This window comes from Pyrus communis, chromosome 12, assembly GCF_041283825.1.
Source record: "Pyrus communis isolate YQ-2024b chromosome 12, ASM4128382v1, whole genome shotgun sequence".
Classification (NCBI taxonomy): domain Eukaryota; kingdom Viridiplantae; phylum Streptophyta; class Magnoliopsida; order Rosales; family Rosaceae; genus Pyrus; species Pyrus communis.
In genome coordinates, this window is record NC_142576.1 from 10413956 (window position 1) to 10430310 (window position 16355).

Here is a 16355-nt window from a genome sequence, read left to right on the forward strand (position 1 = left end):
AGGACACCGGATTCTAGTTGCACCTGGGTTGTGTGTATGTGCAAAGTCAATAAAATCCTCGATTCCATCCAAGTATTCATCCACGCATCTATTCGGGTTTTGTATCCACATTTTGTCCATAATTCATGCAACCACAATAACAGTGCAACAATCACAACAACTTCATACAAATGATATTGTCACCTTATGCCTCCGGTAAGGGCCCTATCCCATTCGGGAATGCAAAGTTATGTCACGTAATTTACTGCTACATCAAATTAGATTTCGACGTGGAGGAATTTCGGTAGCATCTCGGTACAATTCTTCAGATAGATGAAGTAGATATGAAATACCTATGTGCCACCCGAAGAACGTACATAGGTGACACCGAAATCCCCATAACCGAAATCTAATCCTTCAATCATAAACTACAAACCATAACTGTGCATTTTCAAACTGTCTAAATAATGGGACAATTTAAGAATTAATTGGACTGTAGTCATGCTTTCACATCTATGCGCGAAATCCAACTAATCCTCAAATGAGAAACTAAGTTTTACTGAAAAAAAAAAAAAAAAAAAAACAAGTACAAAGTTAATTACAATTAACTTTGTTCATCACAATACATATTTGTACGTCACGTAGAAATTTAACAATATAATATAAATATAATTTCACAACACAATATAAACATAGCAACGTAATTTCAACATAATTTAATTAATTTTTTAAAAAATAAAACGAAGAAAATACCTTCTAAATCGTTCTCCACCAATCGCTAATTACACACAATATCCCTATAGACAACAAATTTCATGGTGTTAGTATGAATTTACATTAATACTTTTACCTTAACAAAAAAAAAAAAAAAAAAAAACATTTACCAGACACACTGAGATAGCTCAATCAACCTAGAAAAGAAGATGGAAGAAGTATTAGATGATGAATTAAGAGAAAATGAAGGTGATGGATGCCAGATTGAAGAAAAATGAAGGGGAGGAATGCAGAGGCTGATCTGCATTTTACTGTAGTTCTGCCTTTGTAGCTGAATCTAGATTATAAAGTTAACTTTTGGACGAATGATTTTATGCGACGAATAATGTGTTTGTCACACAAATACACTTTGCACGACTAATATATCATTCGTCGCACAAATCTACATTTTTTTTTCCGTTTACTTTGTAATCTATTAATGTAAACAAGTTGCGCGACGAATACTATTTTCGTCGCGCAAAATGCATATTTTTTATTTTTTTCCGTTTTCTTTTTATCAAATGTAAATTTTTATTTTAATCTAAATAAAAAAACTCAAACCTAATTAAACATTACCAAATTAATTAACAAAACTAATTTATTATCTCAAATACATATTACAATTAATGTAAATATTAATAGTCATCCACATAACATAAATTTATTAATTAAAATCAAATATAAAGTCCTAAAAATCTTATTTCATAAAAAAAAATACAATTCAACCTCAATCGTTCTCCTTCGGGGCAGCAGTACCTCGCTCTGCATCCTGCAGCACATCAAACTTCCATTGCTGAAAATACTTCTTGAAAAGGTCATCTAGATACTTCTACTGCTTCTCATCGGGTTCATCAACATCCAAATGAACCGACATTAATGCCAATAACAATAAATTAGTAATTTAAAAAAAAATACTAATTTTTAACAAAAATAATTATACATTATTTAATACAAACTTACTGATAACTCCCCCAGCATGGACTTCTTCAACTCCTTAGGCTCATTTTTCTAAGACTCAAACTTGGTAGAACATTCACTCTGCATCAAACCCTCAATATCAAACCTAAGTTCGGCATACGCATCAGCCATACTTTTGTCTTCAAAGTAGGGCATTTGCTTACGTTGGTACCTCTCTACTCGCAATACAACTTTCCTTTCGTGAGAGCCTTCTCCCGAATTGGCCATTACCTTTGAAACAAAATGTGAAAATTAGGGTTTTGAAATTATGTTTATATAGCACTCAAAACATTTTGCGCGACGAACCACTTCATCGCTCAAAACGCATTGTAAATGCGCAGTAAATGGGAGCGGTTGGAAGGCATTTGACCATTTCAGTGAAACTTTGCGTGATGAATATGTGGAATTTTCGTTGCAAAAACATTTGGTGGCAAAAAAAATTTTACCGCGTTTTCTTGCGCGACGATAATAAGTATTCTTCGCGCGAAGTATTCTTGCGCGACGAATACTTTCATCGCATATTTTTTTTTTCCCTTTCCTACCATTTTTGCACGATAAATATATTTTTTTGTCGCGCAGGTGCCACTTAAGCTACGAAACAAAATTTCATCGTGCAAAATCTCCTCATGCAAGCTGTTTTTTCTACTAGTGACTACATTAAAACTATCACTTACACCACCGGTTTATTATTGTCAAATTAACACAGTTAATCAACCAAAAATTCAAATAGAAAAATGTTAAACACATATAGATGTTTGACATTGAAATTATTATCCAGACTCATAAATATAAGAATAATCACTTGCATAAGAAATGAAAAAAAATATATAAATCTTTCCTTTCCGTTACAATAAACTGTAAGCATGCCCTAGAGTAAGACATGTTTAAACATCCTGAAATAGTCCATTTGACAATATACCATTCATTCCAAAATTATGAAAATTTATACCAAATATTTGAAGTTGGGTCGTAGTATAGGATCTTAAACATGCTTTAAACCTACAGAATTCATGCATTATATCATGAGCAAAATTTAAATATTAGTCGAATTTAGCCTTCTCTAATCTCCATTTGGACTGAAATTGTCTCTTTCCAACTTCAATCTATCAACTTCAGTGAAAATATTCCAGCTAAAATTGGCCTCTTGATAAAACTAAGTTTAACAAATTAATAAAAAAAGCCAAACTAAAACAAAGCTTGCAGTTATGTTTTTACTTTCTTTAATCAAATACTTTTACATCATATAGACTAATCAGAAACTCTCTCGTTGTACATGTTTGTCAAACAACATGAAACTGATAGCTATAAGGGGAAGAAAAACACTAATAAAAATAAATACTATTTCAACTAAATCTATACCCCCAACAAAACAAACCAAATGCACACTAACAATATCAATAACTATAAAAAAATAAAACCAAACAGATATAACTAATGCATAATATCATTTCACTAGCAGAAAAAGAAAATTGACCTTTTGCATAGTGGCATATAAAAAATGTAGAAAAGCAGAAGCACACCACTTATTTAAAAAGACAAAAAATTTATTACATCGAAACAATGACTATAAAGTAGTTAATGTTATAAATAGGTCAAAGTTACAGAGATAACTTTTTTAATGGTAGGTGCAAGGTAGATGTTAAATGTCACATTAAAAATATAGCACAAGAGGATAACAAATAAAAGGCAGAGGAATAGATGATGTTACTGATATTTTTCTTTCGTTCTCTTCTTCATATATTTTTCTGTAACATTTGATTGCAGTTGAGTGCTCTATTTATAGAGTCACTCGTATTACTACATTGGAAATTTACAAAACACTTTTTGACAAAATGATATTCTGAATTCCCAAAATCAGTTTCCAAACTGTTATGGGAATTGAGATTGTATATGTTTAGTTATACATAATGCAAATGTTAAAAGCCAATCTGTGAGGGCATTGAAAAACTCCACCAAAACACTGTGGGCATTCACTACCCATCAGCATTTTCAACAGTTAATGAAATCAAACACTTGTTAATCTCAATCACAAATGAACAAAGCTATAACGTATAGGTAAATTTATAGTAACAACTACTTGACCTAAAAAATTTAAGAGTGCTACTGTGCCTAGTTTCTTATCTCCGGTTCTATTACTCCTTATCAATGGAATTTTTTTCGGTGATATCAAGGGAAAGCTTGAGATCTCACAGCTTTTTGAAAATTTCACTTTGGATCCCATCTGGTGAGGGTTGTTGTGGGTTGGATTTGAACGAGAGAAGTTGTCGCTTGTGCGGTGGGAAGCACCAATACTGAGCAGTGGTCGTCCTAGTGGATATGGAAGAAGAAGAAGAAAAAGAATGGAAGGGGATGTAGGGGACGATCTGGGTAGGGTTTTGCTAGTATTCTTCCTTTTTTTTTTCTTCTAAACTTCTTCTTTATATAAATTTAAATTGAATTTATATTATTTATAGATGGATTTTTTTAAGGTCTTACTTTAGGTCCTTCAAAGTCATTTTGCAAAAGGATAAATTTGTAAACAAGAATATTTATTGAAGTGGGTGGGAAAATAAAACATGAGAGGGGGAGTTGCAACACTCTAATTTAAAAACATTTTAATAAAAACATGTAATTGACAATAATTAATACTTATTCCTTGTTATCTAAAAATATAAAATATAAAATTAATTTATCGTAACAACTACTCTACCTAAATAATTTGAAAAACATTTCAATAAAAACGTGTAATTGACAATAATTAATACTTATTCCTTGTTATCTATTAAAATAAAATGACAAGACTAGATTAATGATGCACAAAGGGTTAACTACACCAACACCTTATGAGGTTTATCGAGTTTTCACTAAACCCCCCCCATGTTTGAGATATTACAATACCACCCCTTCACGTTTTAATTCACTTTCACATAACCCCTTCAGTCAAAATTCTTCTAATAAATTGACAACTTTACCCTTATAACTAATTACTTTTTTTTTTTTTTGAACAAACGATATTATCTACACTAAAAGGGAGGGGGTAGACTTATCCTCACAATGGACTATCAATAATGTGGTTCAAATTCGCCGTTAGCGAGAATGGACCTAAGACTTCTCACTTACAAACGAAGAGGAATACTCCTAGACCGTAGTACTAAGTGACCCTAATTACTTAATTAACAATAAAGAAATCTTTACAATTATATATAAAATATGAAAATATTAAAAATAAATTAAACATTAAGAATTGTCACAAAATATTTAATGCTTGATAACGGGGTGAAGATCAAGCAAATTACTGTTGTTGTAGTTCTTCATCACAAAGTGGAGGCTGCGACCCAATTACCTTGCACAAAATATTTATTCTCTTTGAACTCTAAATTTTTATACAGTTTAGTTTCTAAAAGTTTTACATCTATGTTTAGTTCTACCTTATGTTATACCCACTGCACACTTCGCGCCATATGAAATCATCAAACTTAAACGTTTAAACAACGTTCCAAAAGAATCCAACAAAAATTTCGAACAGATTTAGAGAGAGATGAGGAGAGGGAGAGATGAGGTGTAAATGGAAGATGGAGTTAAATTAAGAGATGTTAGAGTGTTGGATCTGAAAATTGGGAAAACGGGTACGAACGCAGTTGACCACAGCAAATCAGAATCCACAATGCAAATGTGATGGTCTAAAATGAATCGATCTGATCCGCAACGACTAAATGATGCACAGTGGCTGACCACAATCTAATTTTACCCACGATGCATGACTGGCTTTATTCGCTGGATTGTCGACGCCTTCTTATCCCATTATATTAGCTTTGTCGGCGAGGGGTGGTTGTTCTTCATTTTTTAGAATTTGAATTTGTTGTTGAAGTTAAAAAAAAAAAAAAAAAAAAATTGTCGTTAAAGTTGGAGTGGTGGTTTGTGTGGTGGTTTGTGTGGTGGTTTTGGGAAAACACAGAGGAGGGTCCGAGGGTGGCTAGGGTTGAAAAACTTGCAATGGTATCGAAGGGAGGAGATTTCATGGAGCGGTGGTTTTTCTATTTTTAATGTTTTATTTATATTTTTAATATTTTTTTTCTATATATATTTATAAAGACTTTTTTTATTGTTTATGTAATTAATTATAAGGGTAAAGTTGTCAAATTTGTTAGTAGAATTTTGAGTGAAGGATCTATGTGAAAGTGAATTAAAACTTGAAGGGGTGTTTGTGTAATATTTCAAACGTGAGAGGGTTTTGTAAAAACTCGATAAACCTCACAAGTGTTAGTGTAATTAACCCGACGCACAAATATAGATAAACATATAAAATATAAGTAGCCTCTCCGTATGGCTCCCTCGTTAGCGGATGTCACCATGAGGTTTCAGACGCCACGAATATCGTTTCCCAGGAACCTTACAACCTTACCGTTCCCAATAACCGGCTGATCAGCCAAGTCTCTTCAGAAACTGAGATGAGCTAACCACATACAGTACCGTGTCGTTGAAAATCTTAGATGAATCCAGTTCTGAATTCTTTGAAACGAAACTCCAGTACAAAATCAAATCCCCGAATCAATTGTTCAAAAGAGACTTGCAGCCGAACTTCATAACAATTGTTAAAATTGCATTCCACTCCTCGAAAAACTTGATAAGTTTTACATGAATGGTGCCAAATGAAGCCCTATTCCACTGACTAAAACAGGATACAATGTAACTAGTACCAAGTTTCACTCAATTGGCCCAACAATTTCTGCAACATTATTTTTTTCTTCCGAAAATGATACACATTAAGCTTATTTTCTGAACAAAATGCTCCACAACTTACTAAATAACCGATACGAGGATACCAACAAAAACACAAGTCCTAGGATGAATCAGGCACAAGAATAAAATCCTTGCAAAGAGTTTGAAATTACAATTTATCACCAATGGGATTAGTTTCTCACTGTCGTCACCTGCTTCAGGAGCATTTGCACAACCTCACTCGAAATCCTAGAGCCCTCTGTTGATAGGTGATTGATCTTTTCCGCAGTTTCATATTCAAGACGCTTCACATTAGCACCAGAATCTCCACTGCTCTGCTTGGTCACCATACGAGAGCATGGGGAAATGGCGTAATTAGTACAAATGTAACGAGTGTCTAGGAATAGCTTCATGATAATAAAAACTGAAGAGAGGGGAGAGGAGATTGGGGGGGGGGGGGGGGGGGGAGAGACACCGACTGTATGTTGATGCTTGGTATGTTAGTTTTCTAGGAATTGCAAGAAACACAAGAAAATGACATTGGCCAAATGAACATTGAACTTATAGGTTTCACCAACATATACATACCGCTTGAACTTTCTTCTGGAACTCCGACTCCACATGGGCACGGTATTCAGCAATCTCCCTCTCAGCCTCATCTTTGGCTTGCTTCAGTCTAGCCATTTTAGCTAACAGAAGATCAAACAGCAAAGCACTTAGAAAACAACTGAAAAAGCTATTTTTTGGTGTAAACTTTAGGACTTCTCAAATCTAAGCACTTTATGACATCAGACTTTAGAGAAAAACACTTCAAACTCAATACCTCAGGCATAGGTGAGGATTTTTTTCCTCCAATTGAGCTCTTGGTGTTTTTCTATAAAATTTACAGTTGTCGGGGTATTTTAAATAATTATAAGAAATTCAATGAGCATATTAGGACTGCACATTCATACATCATTCACCCAAATAATGGTCTCGATTCATATCTTGACAACACAATATATCACTGTTTAGAAAATAAAAATTGCTTTCCAATTAAAATCAAGAACTCATCTTTTCACACAATTTTGCAAGAGTCCAGTAAATATACACTGCAAACAATTCTGTTTGCAAGATGAAAATCCAGAAATTCACACATCAAGCATCTGAATTAAGGGCAGAAACAAACACCTAACCGATCAATATACAAGAGGGACCAATGTGAAAGTAAAACTAAACGAAAAATTACCACTTCGGGCGGCATTGACGATGTGCTGAGCTTCTTGCTCTGCAGCAAGCAACTGCTGAATTCCACCTTGACCCCTATTGGATGCCATTTTCTGGAAAAAAAACTACAGTTGATTAAGACACTGAACAAAACCCAATTTACAAAAACTCAAACAAAATATAACAAAATCGTGAAAATCATAAATTTGAGCCACGAATGCCACATCAAAACAGTAATTGCACACTAAAATTGTTCCTCTCAGAAAAAAATATTCCTTTCCCCTTCTGATTACCCAATTCATACATTTACACATAATAATTAATCGATCTGGATGCAAATACATAGATCCAGTTATCAGACCAGTATACTGAATAAGTGATTCAATTCACAGTAACTTCAAACAGATCGGAGCTCAAAGTACCACAATTTTTCAAATTTCTCATAAGAATTCAAGAAACTGAAGTAAATTACACATAAATAGATCAAAGCAATTTCACTCACATAAAGCAAATACAGACAGAGTAACGCAAAGTCAGTACCTTTAGAGAGAGAAAGTGGAGAGAGAGAGAGAGACAGCGTCGGTTTGAGAAGTGGAAGTGAAAGATTCAGAAGAAGGCGGGGACACAGATGCGATATGTATAAACGGAGATGACGGCGACAGACCTTGTTCCCGCATCCAAACGGTGACGTTAATGCGATTCACAATAGAATTGGGCTTCTGGGCTTATCTGAGCTGTACACGTGTACATCTAATCTCCAAGTCCTTTTTGGTCAAGTAAAAGTTCCAATTTTATGGCTGCACAACGTGAACCTTTTGAAGAAAATTTAGTTGAAAATTAAGATTTCATTGTAAAATTAACTGGTAATATGTTTTTTTTATTAATATGAGATTTATTTTTAACACCAACACGTCCCTTCAAGTGTGACGAATTTTCAAGTTTAACACGTGACCAACATAAATCGGGTAACATGTTACACATGTGGCCATTGGACTTCACACGAGAGACAACTTGCTTTCATATCATGAAGAAAGTTGAGGTCCTACAATAAAACCAATTGACAATATAGGGAGCAGCCCAACCTTTTGTAAGTCCATGCAAGGTCTCTCATCAATCTGTGATTAATTCTCAACACCTTTTAGGGTTTTTCTTCATAAGTTGGTGTAAATGCTTTACCGCATTAAGCATGGCTAGATTTCATTACATAGTTCATTACAATAATAGACTAATATACATGCAAATACCCGAGGAACAGCTAAGCAAAGTAATAAAATTACCAGGAAAACTGTTCGATTACAAAACTTGATCAACTATGAGTTCCGATGTAGAACAAATGTCTTGCATAAAGAATTTATGTATATGTCTATATACGAAAAGTGTACGCAATTGAGTGTAGGTGAAACCAAGTTAGGCAGAGAGCAGAGGGAGCATTGAGGGGGAGCGAAAAGTGCAGTCACACAGGATCTCAAATTTGGAAGGGTCCCTAAATTTTTGCCATCTAACATCATGTAATAATGTTCCATATTTAAAATATTATTTTTGTTAGCACTTTAAACCGCATTCTGCACTCCTTATAAGAATATTTCTTTTTCTTTCTAAAAATAAAAACTTGGAGTACAATTAGATATTTTGAGTGTTAATAATAATACCTTGAAAAACGACAGTTTCTTAATTTTATAATATAACAACGTTATATATTCAAGTGAACTTTAAAGTTAGAGGTCTGATGTTTTTATTTTCGCGTTTGGTTATTTAAGATAAAATTGTTTTTGATTATTTAGTGAATGTTATATTTGTAGCTCTTTTTACCTATCATTGAGGGCATTTGTAAATATGCAATCAATGAGTGGTAAAGTTTGTTTTGATTTTTTTTTTTTTTAATAAACAATATTATCTACGCTAAGAGGGTGGGGGAGTGGGCTAAGCCTAACAATGGACTAATAATAATGTGGTTTAAATTCGCCTTTGGCGAAAATTGAACATAGGTACTTTCACTTACAAGTGAAGAGGAATACGACTAGACTGTAGTACTAATTGACTTTGTTTTGATTTAAGTGAATGTTTTCTAGTATCAATACATTATCCTACTTTTTAAAAACTTAAAACTATCTTAAGAAGACCCCTTTACAAATTTTTCACAAAACCTCCAAAATCAAAGAAGGAATTGGCAGAGAGGTTCAGAGATCCTCTCTCTTAGCCAATTTTTACTCATAATCTGCTTTTGACTTAATATTCTTCTTCTTCTTGTACACAAAACCTGCCAATCCAACCAAGCAAATGGCCCTAAGCACAAAACCCGCCATTGTTGATCTGTTCTTATTCTGGTCAGAGAGTTATAAGCTTCATCAGATTCTAGCTCATCAAGCTCACCACTCTTATCCTCAGCTCTGTAGTTGGAAGCCAATAAGGCTGAGGAGCCAAGTTTGGAGGAGAAGTCAAATCATTAGTATCCAAAAATCGAGAAGATCCCGTTTCAGAAGACAGTGGCGGAAATTGGAGCTTGAATTGGACTGTAGCCATAGTAACTTTCAGGAGCCTGAACTTTAATGTATGAAGGAGCATAAGGGTAATCTTGGAAGTAAACGGGGGAAGGGGAAGTAGAGTAGTCTGGAGAGAGAAGCTGGTTGTTTTGAGATTCAGGGGCAAATGTGTCAATGTAAGGTTGTGGTGGTGGTGGTGGTGGATTGTATTCATCTGGATCTGTTGAAGAGGCCAAATAGCCTCTGGCTTCAGGAGAGAGGCTTTCGGGGTAAGAAGATTGTGATGGAGATTGAGCAGCAGCTAGGGAAATCGTCTCATCATCTGTAGGGATGGTGTCATATGTGAGTAAGCTTTGTGGGGATTGTTGTGAAGCCATTGGCAAAGAGAGCAATGTGATACAGATCATGCATATTTTGGAGAACTCAGATATTTCCATGGTTTTGGAGATTAGGGTTTTAGAGAATGTAGAAAGTCTTTGCTAGATTGTGGAGATTTTGGAGAGTGGCATATAATATATAGAAAGGTAATCAAAGAAGAGATATTAGTTACCATTGGGAAATGTATTAATTGGTGGGAAAATAATGGGATTCAATTTTCATTTGAATGTGTGTGAGATTGTTATTCTTTGGTATTGAGTAATTAAGTGAATGTGACAACTTTGTTTAATAAACGATATATTTACATTAACTGATGGGGATTAGGTTAAGCCACATAATAGTCGGTCCTAATAATTTGGTATCAAACGAATGTCGAACTCAAGACCACTTATTAGTGGAAAGGAAATGAAGGTGACCACTTTTATATGTGTGTAATGGTGAAAGGGTTGCCTTGTATTCTTGTCCAATTTGTAATGTTCAATTTGACCAGTTAATGCATATTTAAAGATAATTAGGGCATGACATTAGCCCAAAGTATCAATCATGGCATTAACCCATTGAAAGAAATTTACAAGCCCTGAAAGCTACAAATGGAAGCAGGTACAACACAAGGAAATGGCATAAATTTCTACATTTTGTTCTCAGCTAAATGCGGAGCAACAAAGTGAACAGTTGGTGGATGAGGCACATGGGCACCATAAGGTTAGTAATGAGACTCCTTCAGGTTGGGTGAGACCGCCGTTCGGGATTATGAAAGTCAATTGTGATGGTGTATGGGTAAAGGAGTCCGGATGGATGGGTGGCATGGGATTTCGCAGGGATTTTTAAAGGGGCGGGGGGAGGAGAATTTTCCATGTGCATCTAGTTTAATGGCGGAGGTAGAAGCGGTGCAGGCAACTTTGTTGGCTTGTGTTGATATGGAATTTGATGCAGTTCATATTGAATCAAATTCTAAGGGACTTGTGGATATGATTAATGGCAAGGTTCAACCAAATGTTGCAATTGAAGCTGTTCTTCTTGATATCCAATATGTGAATAAGTGGCTGCAGTCAGTGGATTTTATTTTTGCTCCTCATATTTGTAACACGGCAACACATCTAATGGCCTCTTTCGCCTTACGGGAGGGGGGCCTTTATGTTTGGGATTGTTTTGAGCCAGAGTGGTTGTTTAATACTTTGACTTCTGATGTCAACCTTTCAATTCGAATATAATGAAATTCTAACCTTTGGAAAAAAAAATTGCTGTGGTTTGGCTTTGCCATGTTAGATATTGAGAGAGGGGCCATTGTCATTCCTAGCCACACAAATATTGTCTCAATTTAACTACCTATTGTTAGGTATTGAGTTTTATCACAAAAGACCTCGGTGTTACTAAGAGTAAAACCATACACTTATATATTGTACTTTATTTTCTCAATTCCCTGATGTGGGACTTATATTCAACATGGCGGTGCTTCTCAATTCCCTGATGTGGGACTTATATTCAACATGGCGGTGCTTCAAATGGTGGTTGTAGTGCTCATTTTTGCCAATTAGGTTATTTTAGAGCTTTGATTGTTTTGAATTTTATGGGCTTGGGTAAAAATCATGCCTAGTTTAGTGATGTAAGTTTTGTAGTTTGTGCGTCCTGTCTCTGCTTTTATTTTATCCTTTTGGGCTTGTTTTTGTTGCTTGATTGACAATATGTTTTTGCTTATTGTGCAGATGTCTTTGTTGTGCTATTGGAATTTAGCTATGGAAGTGCCAACACAATAACACAATGCATTTGCTGATAACTCATCACTAAGTAAACGTAATTGATGACACAATAACAAACTCAAATCATGTTATAAAAGGAAAAAGAAACAAAAAACATAGCAGAATGCAACATTAAGGCACATTTAAAAGGAGTGCCTTTTGTACATAGACAAAAGCTAACACAATTGACATCCTCAACACCAATACAGTAGTAGTAATATACAAATTCCATGCTTTCAGAATAATCCAAAGTTTCTCAGACCATTGAGAAACACACAATAGTTCTCTTAGAAATCATATGTTGGGGGAGCTCCTGAAAGAACCCAGAGCTTTAACAGCTCCTGCTCTCAAGATGTATTGATGATACAGGGCAGCAATGGCAGCTCCAATGAATGGTCCAACCCAGAAGATCCACTGAATAAGTAAAATAATTAGAATTAAAAAAAATAGAATTGGTTATGAACTTTTAATCAAAAATAAAATTAAATAAAAAAGTAGACAACAATAAAGAGTATTAAATTGTGTTATATTCACAGTTTATTATCTATTTAGTGTCTATTAGTTTTATTTTTGATTAAAAGTTTGTAACTAAGAGAGTAAAGTGAAATGTGTGTACTTGGTCATTCCAAGCCTTGTCGTTGTTGTAGATCACTGCAGCTCCAAGACTTCTAGCTGGGTTGATACCAGTACCAGTGATTGGGATTGTGGCAAGGTGAACAATAAACACAGCAAACCCAATTGGCAGTGGTGCCAATACCTTCAATTATCAACATAAACAAATCATTAGAGTTAGTAATTACAAATTAAAATCAATTTTGTTGAAACTAAATGCAAAATTAATTTATACTTACAGGGACATGGGAGTCTCTTGCATTTCTCTTGGGATCAGTGGCAGAGAAGACAGTGTAGACAAGAACGAAGGTGCCAACAATCTCAGCACCCAATCCAGTGCCTGTGCTGTAGCCATCGGCAAGCTCATTGGCTCCACCGCCATACTTAGTATAGTAAGAACTTTGGAAGGCTTTCACTAGCCCAACACCACATATGGCTCCCAACGACTGAGCCACCATGTACAATACGGCTCTCACTAGTGACACCTTCCTTGCCAAAAGCAGCCCGAATGTGACTGCAGGGTTTATGTGACCCCCTACATATAACAATGCACATCATAGTAAACCATAAGTTGGATGCTAACTTGGAGATGTTTTTGTGAGTAATGGATCTGGTGTTACTAATTCATTCAAATTATAACAAATAATGTGTAACGGGTGCTATTTATCTAAACCCTAATTATTGTTCATTATCTATATCATTCCTTACTCCTTAGACTAAACTTAAGAATTTACAATTTAAGTGGACTGATAGCATTACGTTAGAATGTCACTGGCGTTAGAGATTCAAAATCAAAGTTTGTGTGTAATTGAAGTGGTATTACTAATCCATCGAATGATAACATTATGGGGACAACTTTAAGTGGATTGGCAACAATGCATTAGCACATGTAATGTTCTAGTTAGATCGAAAAATGACTCACTAAACCTATTTTACTTAATTCATGAAAATAATTAATGGGTTGGAGAAAGAGAGAGAATTTGCTTAAGATTGAGATGAAACCTACCAGAGATGCCAGCAGTGCAGTAAACAAGGACAAAGATCATGCCACCAAAGGCCCAAGCAATACCAAGAATGCCAACACCACCACATTGGTCTCCGTTTAAGGCAGCGTCAGTCTGGCTCTTGTATCCAATCACAGTGAGCACAGTGACGTACAAGAACAAGAGAGTGGCAATGAACTCAGCTATGATGGCTCTGTAGAACGACCACTTCCCTAGCTCCTGCGCATCGATTAACGGCTCCGGCGGAGGGTCCTGGTAGTCCTTGGCTGAGTACCCACCTCCAACTTCAATGTCTTTGCCCATGGCGAGAGAGAGAGAGAGAAGGATGAAAATGAAGTGAGCTTATTTTTAAGGTGGTGATGTTGGAAGAGCCAGTTGTTTGTGCTTGTGATGCATAGACTGGAGGGTTTGGAGGGGTTTTATATTGGGGGTGGAATTAGAATGGAGTGGAGTTATGGAATATAAAACTTGATGGGTTGGCCGTCCAAGCCATCAACTAGGTCACATATTTTCTTTTTCTTTTCTTTGTTTTTAGGCTGCGTCTGATTTGAATTCTTTGAAGACAATTCCAGTGAGGTCTATAATGAATTATTAACTACTGAAGTACAAGATAAATTACTGTTTAAACTTGACAAAATTGTTACTTGTAAGTTCTAATTTTATGCACATGTTTGTGTTACAATGATGTGAGTTGAGTAAACATATGACATAATATGAAACGAGATGTAAACTCAATGTTGTAACTTCAAACTCTTGTGAAACCAAAATGCTGGAGCTAATCTCATACTTGTATATACGAGTTATTTCATGTATATATCTAATAGAACATATATATTTATATACCTTAAAACATTATATGCTTGATGATAACCAGAGATTTGTGAATAATTGTCCTAAATTTGAACAACGAGAAAAAAAAAAACAACATAAAATCATTATGAGATACGTGTAATCACACGTACTGGATATTCATCCTAAACTATTGTACATGATGATTACACAAACCAAAACTAATGCTTAAGATTTAATTATGCCAATTAGCTAGCAAGAAGATGATAATGTAGATAATTATTAAAGTGACCAATCAACCACTGGCTAAGATCTTGAACCATTGTCGGAGTGACACGTGGCCCATAATCTTGGCAATTGCAAGCCTCAGCCGCCCCAATGAAGGAGGAGGAGGAGGAGGATGTGGACGAGATGTCAAAATTACGTTATGATTGTGAGTATGGTGAGAAAATTGACAAAGCGTGACTCATGCACCGACCATGCAAACACTACTCACCACCACCCCATCCAAGTTTCCAACTCAGACCTGCCTCACCCTCTGCTGTTGCTCTCAACCACTCATATCCAGCCACGTTTCGTTGCTCTGGCCGTTAGCAATTATTGTTTCCAGATTAATCATTCGAATGGAGTTTAATTCTGATCTTTTTCTTTTTTTCTTTTGGGAAAACGAGTTTAATTCTGATCTTAATCAACATTATCTTGATTAAACCCTAATACAATTACTAAGTAGAAGACGAACTAGAGAAATTAGAATTACGACCTAAAACTATAAAAAAAAAAGGTTATGGCTTATATTAAGACACGTGTCAGATAAAAGAAGGCCTTGTCCAGAACTTTGTCTTGTTATTGAGGTGGCGTCTGTCCTTTACCAGGTAGTGGCGGGCGGAACCGAGAAACTTCACGAAGTCTTTGATTTAAGAAAAAGGAAAAGAATCATATGGATTAGGCAGTTAAACTTTTCACAGTATTGTAGAAATTTCGCGGCCGGTTTAGTTAAGATATATTCAATCTTTACATGCAACGATGAGGTTTCAAGTTCGACTAAATAATATATTTATAGTAATGTTGATAATAAATTATAGCTCGTTGTGATTTATTGAGAGTTAATGACATATTATAAAAGTTTCTTGGTAAGTATTTTACTATTTGTCAACAAAAGAAAAATGGTTTTTGAGCTTCGAGTTTCTTAGTTTTGAGAGCAAAGATTTTGTGACTATTGTGTGTACGTGATTGTACAATATTACTTTCCTTGCCGACATAGTGTTATAAATCTACTTAAACTTTAACGTGAAAGTAGTGCCATACATACATTCATTTTCACTTCTCACACATTTTTTTCAATTTTCGGTTGTCGGATTGAATGAATTGAAAAAGATAAATGACAACAAAATTAACAAGAGTGTGTGAGAAGTAAAATGAAATGTGTGAATAGAACAATCCTAACGTGATTATCTATTGAACCAAACTTTAATAATGTACATCCTATATGTTGTCTCTTAAAATTTCTTATTCATCTCGGATCTTTATCAAATTATGTAGGTGCAGCCTTTGGTGTAAAATGGTATCTCTTTTTCTTGGAAGCTTTAAGGAAAAGAGTTCCTACAAACGTTTTCTTAAACAAAATCATTCAACAACTTTTATTTAATAGAAAGAGGGAGAAAGAAAGAGAGGAAGAGATAGAGATGAAAGAGGAAAGATGAGAGAAAGCTAGGGTGAAAAGGACAGAAAGCTGGTGGGAGTGTGAGAGAAAATTTTCATTGTGA

General features: G+C 35.0%; 2 protein-coding genes across 2 annotated transcripts; both read right to left on the reverse strand.

Annotated features, from left to right (window-relative positions):
• Positions 1 to 6247: 6247 nt before the first annotated feature.
• Positions 6248 to 8269, reverse strand: LOC137744944 (V-type proton ATPase subunit G1). The gene is made up of 4 exons (XM_068484764.2): positions 8134 to 8269; positions 7616 to 7706; positions 6976 to 7076; positions 6248 to 6722 (listed from the first exon to the last, which is right to left on the reverse strand). The coding sequence occupies exons 2-4, from the start codon at positions 7701 to 7703 to the stop codon at positions 6579 to 6581; spliced, it is 333 nt and encodes a 110-aa protein (XP_068340865.1). The 5' UTR covers positions 7704 to 7706; positions 8134 to 8269; the 3' UTR covers positions 6248 to 6578.
• Positions 8270 to 12250: 3981 nt separating this feature from the next.
• LOC137745109 (putative aquaporin PIP2-5) lies at positions 12251 to 14330 on the reverse strand. The gene is made up of 4 exons (XM_068484990.2): positions 13806 to 14330; positions 13039 to 13334; positions 12804 to 12944; positions 12251 to 12601 (listed from the first exon to the last, which is right to left on the reverse strand). Exons 1-4 carry the CDS (start codon positions 14104 to 14106, stop codon positions 12482 to 12484), a joined length of 858 nt encoding a protein of 285 aa, XP_068341091.1. The 5' UTR covers positions 14107 to 14330; the 3' UTR covers positions 12251 to 12481.
• Positions 14331 to 16355: the final 2025 nt, after the last annotated feature.

Bases quoted from the DNA above. Each gene is read 5' to 3' on its own strand.
- LOC137744944 (XM_068484764.2), bottom strand. From the start codon at position 7,703: ATGGCATCCAATAGGGGTCAAGGTGGAATTCAGCAGTTGCTTGCTGCA. The intron at 7,077-7,615 runs GTAATTTTTCGT...ATCTTCTGTTAG, and splicing joins CGTCAATGCCGCCCGAAGTG to CTAAAATGGCTAGACTGAAG. The intron at 6,723-6,975 runs GTATGTATATGT...GTGACCAAGCAG, and splicing joins TCCAGAAGAAAGTTCAAGCG to AGCAGTGGAGATTCTGGTGC.
- LOC137745109 (XM_068484990.2), bottom strand. From the start codon at position 14,106: ATGGGCAAAGACATTGAAGTTGGAGGTGGGTACTCAGCCAAGGACTAC. The intron at 12,945-13,038 runs GTAAGTATAAAT...TGATAATTGAAG, and splicing joins CAAGAGACTCCCATGTCCCT to GTATTGGCACCACTGCCAAT. The intron at 12,602-12,803 runs GTACACACATTT...TTACTTATTCAG, and splicing joins ACAAGGCTTGGAATGACCAA to TGGATCTTCTGGGTTGGACC.